The sequence below is a fragment of the Mesoplodon bidens genome, assembly GCF_964165515.1.
Source record: "Mesoplodon bidens genome assembly, chromosome: 6".
Lineage (NCBI taxonomy): Eukaryota > Metazoa > Chordata > Mammalia > Artiodactyla > Ziphiidae > Mesoplodon > Mesoplodon bidens.
Genome location: NC_138162.1, coordinates 35601900 through 35616223, shown reverse-complemented (window position 1 = coordinate 35616223; position 14324 = coordinate 35601900). Strand labels below are relative to the sequence as shown.

At 39.8% G+C, this 14324-nt stretch overlaps 1 protein-coding gene across 1 annotated transcript in view; it reads left to right on the top strand.

The window, feature by feature from the left end:
* Positions 1-14107, top strand: part of SVEP1 (sushi, von Willebrand factor type A, EGF and pentraxin domain containing 1) — a gene marked incomplete at its 5' end in the record, with an annotated part of 185989 nt that extends 171882 nt beyond the window's left edge. Inside the window, 4 exons of the mRNA XM_081236611.1 lie at positions 1586-1681; positions 3809-3904; positions 8424-8517; positions 13730-14107. Of these exons, the coding sequence (XP_081092737.1) occupies positions 1586-1681; positions 3809-3904; positions 8424-8517; positions 13730-13751 (308 nt within the window). The 3' untranslated portion in view covers positions 13752-14107. The remainder of the gene's footprint in view (positions 1-1585; positions 1682-3808; positions 3905-8423; positions 8518-13729) is intronic.
* Positions 14108-14324: the final 217 nt, after the last annotated feature.

Genomic DNA, 14324 nt, shown 5'->3' with positions numbered 1-14324 from the left:
CAAATGGCAATATTTCGTTCTTCTTTATGGCTGAGTAATATTCCATTGTGTATGTGTGTGTATGTATGTGCATATATATATGGACACTTAGGTTGATGGACACTTAGGTTGCTTCTTGGCTATTGTCTGTTGTCTGCTATTAGCTATTGGCTATTAGCAGCTATTGTCTGCTAATAGCTATTGGCTATTGTCTGCTAAGAACACTGGGGTGCGTGTATCTTTTCGTATTACAGTTTTTGTCTTTTCTGGATATATGCCCAGGAGTAGGATTGCTGGATCATACGGTAACTAATATGGTAAATTTAAAAAAATTTTTTAAGGGACCTCCATGCTGTTCTCCTTAGTGGCTGCACCAATTTATGTTCCCACCAACAGTGTAGGAGGGTTTTCTCCACACCCTGTCCAGCGTTTATTATTTGTAGACTTTTTGATGATGGCCATTCTGACCAGTGTGAGGTGATAACTCATTGTAGTTTTGGTTTGCATTTCTCTAATAACTAGTGATGTTGAGCATCTTTTCATGTGCCTGTTGGCCATCTGTATGTCTTCTTTGGAGAAATGTCTATTTAGGTCTTCTGCCCATTTTTAAATTAGGTTGTTGGCTTTTTTGATATTGAGTTGTATGGGCTGTTTGTATATTTTGGAAATTAAGCCCTTGTCGGTAGCATCATTTGCAAATATTTTCTCCCAGCCCGTAGGTTGTCTTTTCATTTTGTTTATGGTTTCCTTTTCTATGCAAAAGCTTGTAGGTTTGATTAGGTCCCATTTGTTTATTTTTGCTTTTATTTCTTTTGCCTTGGGAAACTGACCTGAGAAAGTAGTGCTACAATTTATGTCAGAGAACGTTTTGCTAATGTTCTCTTCTAGGAGTTTTATGGTGTCATGTCTTAAGTCAAAAATGCCAAAGTCTTCAGTGACTTTGGGGGCAGGGAGAATTGAGGAAATCAGTGAATGAAAGGCATGAGCCTCAAAAGAGGCAAAGGTTATTGCAAGAGAAAGGAGATTAATTGTCTGGAAGCAGCAATGAGAAGTGAGATCACCAACACATGGGTTGTAAGAGTATGTGCAAACTCCTCTTCAGAGGGATGCTGAGGAGGTGGTATCCTCAAGGAATAGCCCAGGTGTCACTTAAAGTCAGAAGTCAAATGAAAGTTGTGTGTTTGTTTACTTGTTTGTTTGTTTCTTCACTTGTTTAAGATAGTGTGGGACAGTGGTATCACCAAAGAGCTACCGGCCATCAAAGGCCTCCTTTGGAAGAGAATTTTCGCATCTTCTAGAAGGGCACTTCCCCTGGTCCAGATCAAAATAGACTATCTTTTTATATAAACCGCCTTGTTCCCTCCTGCCCTGATCCTCAAATTATGAAAACGTTGATAGTTACAGTCTCAGAACTACCCAGGCTTGTTTATGCCCCTCCTGAGCCCCTCATGCTCATCCCCAACCGAATCTTGAGACTGGGTTTTGTTTCTCTTCCTTAAAACTCGATTCAAGGAAATACCATGAAATGTAAATAATCAGTCCTATTTTCTGACAACCACCCTTCCATAATTCCCTAGATTTATGACTCATCCTGCTTGTTTTCCAGCTGTATGTCGGTTCCCATGTCAGAATGGAGGTATCTGCCAACGCCCAAATGCTTGTTCCTGTCCAGACGGCTGGATGGGGCGTCTCTGTGAAGAGCGTGAGTCTGTCCTTGAATCTTACTTTGAGTCCCAGTGGTTAGCCTAGAAGTTGCCAACTCAGGGGAGTTACCAGGTGCTGGCTTTACTAGTGGCAGAAATTCACTTGCTTAAATCCCATAGCAGACCAGACAGAGGGCCAGGGGCTGATTTACATATGTCATTTAGTTGCAGAACATCTAGAATATCAGTGATCTTGAAAAATACAGTTATCAAGATCCATCCAAAGCTGTCTTCATCTGCCTCCTGGCACAGATTTCCAAGAATCTTCTTGGGAAGGAGCTTATGATAGAGAGTTCCACAACCTTGGTCTTCCTTTATCTCACTTCTGTTTATGTCCTGTGCCACTCATTGCTACAGTTGGTATAAATTCATGGCATTGCATAACATTGTACTTTTCAGGTAAGATTTGGAGCCCACCATTAATTAAGGGTAGCTCTTCCCAATTAAGAAAGTAAGGAGGGCTTCCCTGGTGGCGCAGTGGTTGAGAATCTGCCTGCCAATGCAGGGGACATGGGTTCGAGCCCTCATCTGGGAAGATCCCATATGCCGCAGAGCGGCTGGGCTTGTGAGCCACAATTACTGAGCCTGCGCTTCTGGAGCCTGTGCTCCGCAACAAGAAAGGCCGCGATAGTGAGAGGCCCACACACTGCGATGAGGAGTGGCCCCCACTTGCCACAACTAGAGAAAGCCCTCGCACAGAAACGAAGAGCCAACACAGCCATAAATAAATAAATAAATAATAAATAAATTTTTTAAAAAGGCAAAATTCCTTTAAAAAAATAAAGAAAGTAAGGAAAGTTGGTACTCTCATATCTATACAGTGCTTGATAAATTAACATAGAATTTCGATCCTCATGGAAATGCATTTAAATTTGAATTTCCAAAAGAATGTAAATGAATGGTTTTAATTTTTTTTAATGTCTAAACTATACTTTGTTTCCATATCTTAAAAAATATATATGTATGGATAAAATGATTTCATGTTTCACTGGGAATGTGTAAATCACATTGAGTCACTAACATGATGGCCATTGGTCTATATCAGTTCTTTTTAAGGCCAGATATTTTATAAGAGATTCTAAAGTGTAACTATTTCAACTAATCTAGAAAGGAAAATATAGGATGGAAATCAATTTAGGCTGCTAACAACTCGCCAAAACAAGTGTTCTCACAGTGATTCAGGAAGAAGAGAATTGCATTTTTCCTTCTTCTTCTCTCCAATCCTGCCTTCCCACTTAGGGCTCCCACACATGGCCTGCTATAATGCTAAGGATCCAAAGACTCGGGAAACATTTACCCTGGGGTAACAACAGGCTTGGCTTAGTTCACTGAACATGTGCTGGTAATGCATTAGAGCAGGCCTTCCCAAGCTTTACTGTGCATACAAAACACCTGGGAGAAGTTAAATGCAGATTCTGATTTGGTAGATCTGGGTTGGGACCTGAGATTCTGCATTTCTAGCCAAGTCCTACATAATACCAATGTTTTGGGTTTGAGAACCGTGCTTTGATTGCCAAGCCAGTAGACAATCTCACTCCTTTTAAACAGACTACACCTCTTTACAGAGTTCAGTAATTTCTAGTAGGAGAAGTGATTGCCATGGAGGGTGTAGGGGAGGCCTCATTCAGTCACCATGGGGCCTCAGCTCCAAGAAAATAAAGGCTGAGCTGTCCCATCACTACTAATGTGTTGCCAGCACCAGCCCATGGAAGAGCTTATCTGACTCCCATTCTCACATTTAATTAAAGGCAAGAAGAGAATCTTGAGGTAGCCAAACCCTCTTAGAACATTTTATGTAATTTATAATGGAAATTTGAAATGGTGACAAATGGAGAACATTCTGCTGAGTTTGTGAAGAGAAAGCAAAGCACTTAGCAGGCATCGATTACGGTGTGTCCTCTCGGAAAGAGTGCATTTGGCATTAGAGTCATTACATCAGGTTGAGGGTCCAGACTGACTTTCTGGATTGTGTTTTCCCAATGATACTGATTAATAAACAGAGAACATATGGAAGATTATCTAGTGGGTCATCCAAGGTTTTACTTCTCCTGGAAAATGTTTTTTGAACACTTGAACATATCTGAGTGTGTGTGTTTTGATCAAATCCTTTTTGATCTCCTTTCTAGCAATCTGCATTCTTCCCTGTCTGAACGGCGGTCGCTGTGTGGCACCTTATCAGTGTGACTGTCCATCTGGCTGGACAGGGTCCCGCTGTCACACAGGTAGGCCTCCTCTCATGGTTTGTTTTCTTGGTGACTTGACTCCGTGAAGCCCTAGAGGACACTGATGAGTGTGACTTAGATTCAGAGGTGGAAGCGAAACAAAAGGGTATCAGAATTTCTCAAGAATTCCTCAAGGGACTTCCGTGGTAATCCAGTGGTTAAGATTCCACGCTTCCAATGCAGGGGGCATGGGTTCAATCCCTGGTCAGGGAACTAAGATCCTGCATGCCGCATGGGATCTTGGTTGAAAAGATCAAAAAAAAAATTTTTTTTTTAAATCATTCCTCAAGGTGGTTCCTTGAATGGCAGTCTCAATGCTGAACCTATGGCTGCCTCAGAGACACCTCTTGAGGTCGTGTGACAAAAAAGAGCATCTGGGGCTTCCCTGGTGGCGCAGTGGTTGGGAGTCCGCCTGCCGATGCAGGGGACACGGGTTCGTGCCCCGGTCTGGGAAGATCCCACATGCCGCGGAGCGGCTGGGCCCGTGAGCCATGGCCGCTGAGCCTGTGCGTCCGGAGCCTGCGCTCCGCAGGGGGAGAGGCCACAGCAGTGAGAGGCCCGCATAACGCAAAAAAAAAAAAAAAAAAAAAAAAGAGCATCTGATTCGACTCAGTTGTCAGCCTTCTTCATGTCATTTGCTCTATTTTGCAGAATCTAGAGGAAACATAATGCAGAAGTTTGGAAGAATATTTATTTTAATCTCTATGAAGCTAAATCACTAAATTCGCAGTACCTATCTAGAAAGAACAAGGCTCTAAATAAATACAATTTAAGTTAAAGTGAAAAAACTCAACAAGAGATGGTTCCTTATCGTGGAAGACAGTAACAAACTGTTGTTGATTTGTTGGTGACAAACATGTCCCCTTAATAACCCTTGTCTATCTCAAATACGGGCATTTATCCCACTGTACTTTGATATCTGTTTAATTGCTTGGTTATTGATCTTTCCCTGCCCTCACTAGATTATATGCCACCTGAGGGCAGGGACATTCCTTTGTGATCTTTATATCTTCAGTACCTAGCATAGTGCCTGCATATGATAGGATTTTCAGTAATTGTCTAATAAATCAATCAGTTTAAAATGATAGATTTTTTTACCTTTTTAATGTCCTAATTTTCAGGCAACTATTAAAAACAAAGAACTTGCTATATTTATTTAACACTCCACTATTCCTCCTGTAAATAATATGTATACCACCTCCTAGTGAGGTTAATTGTAAAGTAGAACAGGCTAGCTGACACCAGAGCTTGTCATGAGCTCTGAGGCTGGGGTGACTATGTAGTTTAGCCTCCAGACTGGGATGTTTTTGAGAATGAAAGGGGCACTATTAATAAGTAAGCCAGGGAAATGGTAGTGAAAGGTAAAAAGGCAAAATCAGATGTGCAGCCACCCCACATAAAGCCAAAAGTGAGGCATCCATGAGTGTAGGAAAGGAAAAATGTAATACTGGAGGCTAAATTTGAAGCTTTTATTTGAAACTCTTACAGCAATCTATTTCGTATTTCTTTATTACAAATCAACCTTGGTATTTGTCTGTATTTCTCATGCATACAAAATTGAACCTACCTGCAAACCAGCCTTGCCCTTTCCCAGGCATCTTATCTTTGCAGGTGGTGGCATCATGCTTCCAGATGGAGACATCCTCCACTCTCCCTCCCCTTCATCAGAGATTACCAGTATCAGCACTCCTTCTGTTCCTTCCTGCACAGTATCTCTTGCATCTTACTCTATCCCCACTATCACCAGCTAGTAAAAGACCTCTCCTTTGGATCACCGCCAGAGTCTACTACTTGACCTTCCCTTCTCCTTTTCCAAAACAACACCATTACACACTACCTTGGGCATGAATTGCCCATTTTAAGAACCTAAGATGGTTGCCTATTGTCTTCACATCCAACCCAAATTCTTCTGACTCTCAGACTGGCGTCAGCACCCCTGATACACCTTACTTCCCATTCTGCCAGTCACATCCTGTCCCCTGCAGACGTGGTGGTTTCCTCTACCTATCGGAACTTGACCCAACCTCCAAAACCCTGCCTAAGTTTCCTCTTGTCCCTAAACTTGCTCTCTACCACGATAATCTATCTTCTAACATTCCATGTCTATAGATATTACACAATTAGCTAGAGCCACACCATTTAAAGCTCAGTTGATCTGATTTATTTGTATTTCTTTTAGCTCCTTAGCTCCCTAACTGACATTAAGCACCTTCATGACATGAGCCGTATAGTCTTTATTTTTTTTCAATCTTGCTGCAGCTACCTCAGCCCATATCCCACTTATACCCACTAAGTATTGATATTAAATATACAAAAGTGTATAAAACAGGAGCTCCTGCCCTCCAGAATCCAATGTAGAAAATAAGAAGGGATACAGAGTGGCCTATAAGTAGGTGACTAGAGGCTAACTGAATTCTCTAAAAGGACAACAGTGAAGATGGGTAAACTACCCAAGTGCAGACGTTCAGAAAAGGCTTTCCAAGCACAGAATCAAAGGAAGAGGAGTCACCAGGAGGAGCTCGTTCTAGCCAAAGGCATAGAAGAGCAGCACAAATGTGGTCAGCAAAACAGAGTTGAAGCCACAGAGGCAGTGGAGGGGTGTGGCTGGGAATGAAGCTGTAAAGATGGGCAGAGCCAGATTAGGAAGCGCGTTGCATGCCAAGTTCAAGATGCTGGATTATGTCTTCTGAGCCACAGAAGCCACTAAAGGGTCTTAAGCAGGAAAACCATGTTATCAGATTTTCTTTTTGAAAAATGATTTTAGCAGCAGTACGGAGAAGGGCAGAAAGCAAGACTAAAATTAGGAAGACTTGTTAGGGAGCTATCAAAGCAGAATTGGCAAGAGGTTATGAAGTCTAGAGAATGAGGACGACCAAAAAGGATGGATTGGAGAGAAGTTAGGGAGATGAATCAACACTACTTGGTTATAGATGTATTGTAGGAGTAAAGGTCTGAAGAGAGTCAAGACTGATATTTCCAGTTTGGGCCCCTGAATGGAAGGTGGTGCCACTTCTACCCTTGAGATAGAGAACCCAAGAGGAACAGGTTTGAAGGTACAGATAAGGAGTTAAGTAAGTAAGGACATGCTGAGTTTGAGGGGCCAGTGGAACATAAAAGGGGGAGGTCTGACAGGCAATTGGATGATGGTTTAGGTTCCCAGAAGACTCATCTACACTGAAGATAGAAATATGTCAGTCATCATTGGAAAACATTCATGGGGGAGAAAAAATAAGTCTTTGCGGAAGACACGTAGCATGAGAAGGTTGCCCAGAATAGAACGTTGGGGGCACCCATGTTATAGGGAAGGAGGAAAGTGTTAGGCTTTTAGACAGAGAAGTGAAAATAATTTTAAAAATTGTTAGTACAGTCAGGTACCACTAAATCATCATGCTCTTGAAAAAGAGTAATTTTTAAAATATATATTAGCAAGCAGATATGGAGAATTAGTTGTGGATTATTGGGGTTTATTTTTGCTATTTTTAATCCTGCTTTATTTCATAATTTCCTTTTTGTTATATTGCAAATACGCTCATTCTGTTAGCTTGCTCATCAAGAAAGCTAAGGGCAAAGACGTGTTTTCCTTCTTGTCCTCTCTCAGTGCTTATCCAGTGCCTGGATTGCTGACGTTTTCCCCATATTTTATGAATGAGTGATTAGAGAAGTGACATTTCTTTATCTCTCACCAAAGATGAGTGTTTCCTCTGGGGAAGCCTGCCCTTTCCAAGCTATAATGAGGCTGAAATCATGAGACTTAAATGTTTCTCGCTTCCAGCTTTCTCCCAACAGACATTTTATTTTTTCTTTGATACGTTAAACTGACTGGTCTTCATCAGTTTTTAGTGTCCTTAGGTTTTTTAACAGATAGATTCATGCAGATGAAGTATTTGACTCTGAGACTAAGGACTTGTGAGAAAGATGTCTGCGTAGTAAATCTCTGGGTGTTCACTCAGAGCTTCACCTGTGGCTAATTTTTAACTCTACCCCAGGTTCTGTAATTCCAATGGTAAAAGCCATGAAATACGTTTCCTAGCAAACACAAAGGGCTTTTGAATCATCTGTCATGTTAGACAATCTGCGTGACTGATCTGTTGTCGTAAGAGTTGATGTCTGATGTAATGACTTCATCAGTCATAGAGTTCAGTGCTGGCTCCCTCCAGAGACTTACAGTCTCATCGAGTATTTGAATAATTTACAGTTCAAAACAGTATGTGTCAAATTGGTTGAACAAATAAAAAGATTAAAAAGAAAAATCAGTCGACTCTGAGTTATCAGCAAAGGTTTCAGTATGTAGGTAAAACTTAACCTGGGGCCTAAATATGAAAACTGACTCGGTTGGAAGGAAAAAGGGAGGTGGTACCACATAATCACATGAGGTTGAGCAAAGTAGCAGGATGCAGTCCATGAGGAATGGTGGCGGCTAGAGCAGAAAGCAGAGTCAAATCTTATTCTGCCTGCCTTCATGGGCATCTTCAGAATTGCTCAGTATTCGTTAAATAAATACATGAATTTTTCATCCCAGCTGTTTGCCAGTCTCCCTGCTTAAATGGTGGAAAATGTGTAAGACCAAACCGATGCCATTGTCTCTCGGCTTGGACAGGACATGACTGTTCCAGGTAAGACGACCGAAAACTACTATTTATCTATAACATAAGGAGACTGAAATTCAAGTTAGTTAAGCTGTCTCAAGAGCCAGAAGGTACCTCTAGTTTGAATGTAAGCATTTTGTATCCAAAACTATCCATTTTGAGATATTCCCTAAATTTGAACTAAAGCCAAACGAAGAAGTATTAGTTAAGGATTGACAAAACAATGATTTCTCAAAAACACATATGTGTCACAGCACATATACTAAAATTGTAACAACACAGAGAAGATTAGCATAGCCCCTGCATAAGGAGGACTTGCAAATTTGTGAAGTGTTCCATATTTTCCCCCCCAAAAAAAGAAAAAAGCGTTAATTAAACAAATAAATTAACTGCCTTCTTGAACAGATTGCACCCTTCATATGCAAGGATGCAAATAAATAACAAACTCAATATGTTTTATTGATGTTCATTTCTATTCCTGTTTATAATAAAAATAGAATTGAAATTGATGATAAGGAATGTTTATTTTTAAAGTCAAAATTTTTGTTTCATATTTTTATGGTATATATAGTCAGTATTTAATGGACTACAAGAAAATTTATGTAAAAATATGTTCTAGCAATTGGTTTCTCATTTCTAACCAGATAAATATCATAGTTGAGAAAAGATTATCACAAAAATAAATCAAAGGAGAAATAGTTTGAAATAATTTTTTTAAAAAATAACAATTTAAACATTTTATTGAGGTGTAATGGACATACAACATTATATTAGTACAACATAGTGATTCAATATTTGTATGTATATATTGCACAGTGATCACCATAATAAGTCTAGTTAACTATGTAAGTTCATGTACATAGTTATAAAATTTTTTTCTTGTGATGAGAACCTTTAAGATCTACTGTCTTAGCAACATCAAATGTGCTATACAGCATTATTAATTATAATTGCCATGTTATACATTACATCCCCATGATATTTATTTTATAACTGGAAGTTTGTACCTTTTGATACCTTTCACCCATTTTGCTCACCCGCTACCCCCACCGCTACCTCTGGCGACCACCCACCTGTTCTGTGTATCTGTAAGTTTGGTTTGGGTTTCGGTTTTAAATTCTACATACAAGCGAGATCATACGGTATTTGTCTTTCTTTGACTCATTTCACTTAGCATAATGCCCTCAAGGTCCATCCATGTTGTCAGAGTTGGCAAGATTTCATTCTTTTTATGGCTTAATAATATTCCATTGTGGTGTGTAGGTGTGTGTGTGTGTACACACACACATATTTTCTTTATCCATTTATCCATTGATAGACACTTAGGTTGTTTCCATGTCTTGACTATTGTAAATAATGCTGAAATGAACATGGGGGTGCAGATATCTTTTAGAGTTAGTGTTTTTGTTTTCTTCAGTTAAATACCCAGAAGTGGAATTGCAGGATCATATGGTAGTTTTATTTTAAATTTTTTGAGGAACCTCCATACTGTTTTCTACAGTGGCTGTACCAATTTACATTCCCACCAATAGTGCACAAGGGTTTCCTTTTCTCTACATCCTCAGCAATGCTTGTTATTTCTTGTCTTTTTGATAATAGCCATTCTAATAGGTGTAAGATGATGTCTAATTGTAGTTTTAATTTGTGTTTCCCAATGATTAGTGATGTTGAGCATCTTTTCATGTACCTACCTGTTGGCCTTCTGTGTGTCTTCTATGGAAAAATGTCTCTTTGGATCCTCTGCCCATTCTTTAATCAGATGGAGTTTTTTTTGCTCTTGAGTTGTATGAGTTCTATATATTTTATGGATGTTAACCCCTTACAAGATATATGGTTGGCAAATATTTTCTCCCATTCAGTAGATTGACTTTTCATTTTGCTGATGCTTTTCTGTGCTGTGCAAAACCTTTTTAGTTGGATGTAGTCCCTTATTTATTTTTGCTTCTGTTGCCTTTATTTTTGGTGTCAAATCCAAAAAAAATCATGCCAAGGCTGACGTCAAGGGGCCTACCACCTATGTTTTCTTCTAGGAGTTTTAAGGTTTGAAGTCTTACATTCAGATCTTTAATTCATTTTGAGTTGATTTTTGTGTATGGTATAAGATAATGGTCTACTTTCATCCTTTTGCACGTGGCTGTCCAGTTTTCCCAGTACCATTTATCGAAGAGACTGTCCTTTCCCTATTGTATATTCTTGCCTCTTTTGTTGTAAGTTAACTGACCATATATGTGTGGATTTATTTCTGGGTTCTCTATTCTGTTTCATTGATCTATGCATCTGTTTTTATGCCAGTAACATACCATTCTGATTACAGATTGCATCATACCATTGACAAAATATTTTCAATATTAAAACATTGTCCTCACAAATATTGCAATGTTGGAACATCACCAGCTCTATTTTAAAACTTTTAATATACATCATTGTATTACATCACTTAGATTTGTATTTTGTATATTTACTTCCATCTTATAGGAATCATTAAAAACAAATGGATATTTCCATATTGATTTTTAAATGTTAACTGAAAAGAGCTTTTATTTTTCCATTTTCTTCTATTTCATTTCGATTGGAATATCAAAGTCAACTTGCAAAGACAAAAACCTATCTAAATACAAACTTAATTAACAAAAAAATCTGTCTCGTGCCCATGAATTTCTTCATATCACCTCAAACTTATGCCATCTCTGCAGAGAGAAAAAAAAAACTGAACTCCAAAGAACAAATTTGGATTGTACAAGTATATTTAGAAGTTTCCAAGATAAAGATGATCATTTTACCTGAGAACAGAGTCGAAAGAACTTGAGAGTCAAACTGGAGAGAATTGCTGGGAAAAAAGAGAGCAAAGAATAGAAGAGAGAGAGAGAGAAAATAAAAGGAGTAAGAATGACAGTGACTCAAAAAGGAACAGGAAGTATTTGTAACATTCTTATAATTTTAGACTTTATGTCTCAACTACTTCATTTTACAGATAAGAAAAGGAAACTCAGAGTTTGTGTGATTCCCTAATATCAAAATACAGTTGACCCTTGAACAACATGGATTTGTTTACCTGTATGCAGATTTTTTGCAATAAATCCACAGTACAGTGCACACGATGTGGTTGACTCGGTGGATACAGAGCCACAACAGCAGAGGACTGACCAAATGTAAAGTTGTACACCAATTTTTGACTGCTGAGAGGGTCAACGCCCCTAACCCCGACATAGTTCAAGGGTCAAAGGAGCTTTTTCTTGACCAGGGGAAGGATAGTTATCAGCTTATGTTAAAATACTGTCTATTAATAATGATAACACAATCTTCTAGATTTTTTTACGCAAAAGGTTGATAAAGGAATCCAAAAAAATAATGGCAGGGACTTCCCTGGTGGTTCAGCGGTTAAGACCCCATGCTCCCAATGCATGGGGCCCTGGTTCGATCCCTGGTCAGGGAACTAGATCCCGCATGCCACAATGAAGATCCCGTGTGCCTCAACTAAAGATCCAGTGCAGCCAAATAAATAAATAAATACATATTAAAAAAAATGATGGCAAATTCACTGTAGAGGCATTTCCCACATTCAAGGAAAGGTCAACCCAGAGGCCTCAGTAGCCCCCCTACCCCTCCTTATGCTGTGATGGATTTTTCTAGGAGACCTGAATTAGCTAGGACTCTCTTACTGCAACTCTAACTGGCTTAAGCAAAGAAAGGAATCTGTTATCACAATAATGGGATCGTGTATGGAACCCAAAGATGTGGGTTGGCTCAGCATCAGGACGACCAGACTGAGTTCTTGAAAGTCATCTGAAGTCTCTCACCTCCCGTCTCACCTCCTCTCTCCAGCATCTTCTCCATGCTCTCTTGCTGCAGAGTGCTTTCCTCTGCTGTTCAGTTCGCATGGAAGGACAGAACTGCTTACAGAGCCCACATTTTACCTGTCACACTCCAGCATCTACAGAAATAGTGTGCTGACCCAGTTTAAAAATCCAGGAGAAGAACTCACGAGTCCAGATTGATTCAAGGGCCCACCATGGATCGATCAGTCAATGGTGATCCTAGGTTAGGTCATGTTATACTAATGTGAAAAGTCATTTTACTAAAACATTTACCATACCTTTGGGTAAAGGGCAGAAGAGACTGGCAATTCACTGAAGAAAGAAAAGTGGAGTATAATTCCCTGAAATGGGGCGGGGAGAAAGCTTTTCTGAGAAATCAAAATAATAAATGTTTACAAATAATATTTATTTCCTTCTCTCCCACGAGCTTGAGTGCCTTAAAGATTGTCTCCCTCATACTTAGTATAGGCACAAAAATTGATGGTCAATCAATGCTGGTTGACAGAGCAGTTTCTGGGCATCTGTGACAGCTGGTGGAGAAACACCCTGTGGCCTTCATTAAATCCCTCAACCTGCATTCCTCTCTGATGATGAATAAGACTGACCCAGTATTCTTCCCAGATAGCTCAATCCTTAAGGAAGAGACTGTTTCCTCTGATCTCTGTGTGCAGAAAATGAATCCTAAACAAATGTCATAAATAAAAACCATAGATGGGGGCTTCCCTGGTGGTGCAGTGGTTAAGAATCCACCTGCCAATTCAGGGGACACGGGTTCGAGCCCTGGTCCGGGAAGATCCCACATTCCGCGGAGCAACTAAGCCCGTGCGCCGCAAATACTGAGCCTGTGCTTTAGAGCCCACGAGCCACAACTGCTGAGCCCGTGTGCCACAATTACTGAAGCCCGCACACCACAACTACTGAAGCCCGCGCAGCTAGAGGCCATGCTCTGCAACAAGAGAAGCCACCGCAATGAGAAGCCCGCGCACCACAACAAAGAGTAGACCCCGCTCGCCACAACTAGAGAAAGCCCACACACGGCAATGAAGACCCAATGCAACCAAAAATAAATTTTAAAATTTATTTTAAAAAAAATACCCACAGACGGTTTCACGCTATAAGAGACCTTCAGGTTCACCAAGTCCAAACCCCTCGTTGTACAGATGAGAGGATTATCAAACAGGAAACCAGTGACAGAGCCAGGACTAAAACTCCAGTGTGCTGATTCTCACATCTTTTCATATGTTAGTGCTTTTCCTCCATGTCCCTTTGTTTTCTCAAGGAATGGCCCCCATCCATCCAAACAACATCACAGATGATGCCCAGGTATCTGAAACTTTCAATTGTGTTTTAATCAGCCCCCAAATAGCTGTTCCCCCTTCAATTCAGTCTTTTCTGTTGAATCTCTTTTTTTGTTGTTGTTCCAGGAAAAGGAGGACTGGCTTTTAACCACTGCACAACCAACCAGCTCTCCTAAAATGCAGGATCATCTCTTCCTGGCAGTCCTGGACATCCCAGAATTTACACAAAGACATTCAACACGGTGCTGGGTCTTGTCTTGTTTTAGTCAACTTGTTACTTTTGGTTTACCTTTTTATTTTGTGTTATATTTTGTTATTTCTTGTGACATACTTTCTTTTTTTAAATATGCCTGTATTTTCTATATAAAAATATATTAAATAGATGCTGCTCCACTCTCACAAAATGTATATATTCTCCTGTCTATGGAGAAAGTTCCTGATACACATTTTTATTCAGTTACTTAAAATGATTTTTCAATTAAAATATATTTTGCTACTAAATAATGTTTTGCTGGATAATGCCATTTTGTGAGGTGGCCCGGGAATAATGAAGAGGATTCATGATCTGTGCCACTAGCATATTATGGGATTCCACGCAGTGTACTGAGAAATTACAATAAAGGAGACCCCTTCATGCTATTTCCATCTTCTCTACCATATGTGTAACAGTAAAGGTTTCCTTTTATTTAATCGGAAAGTAACTATTGGACCTACTACCCTC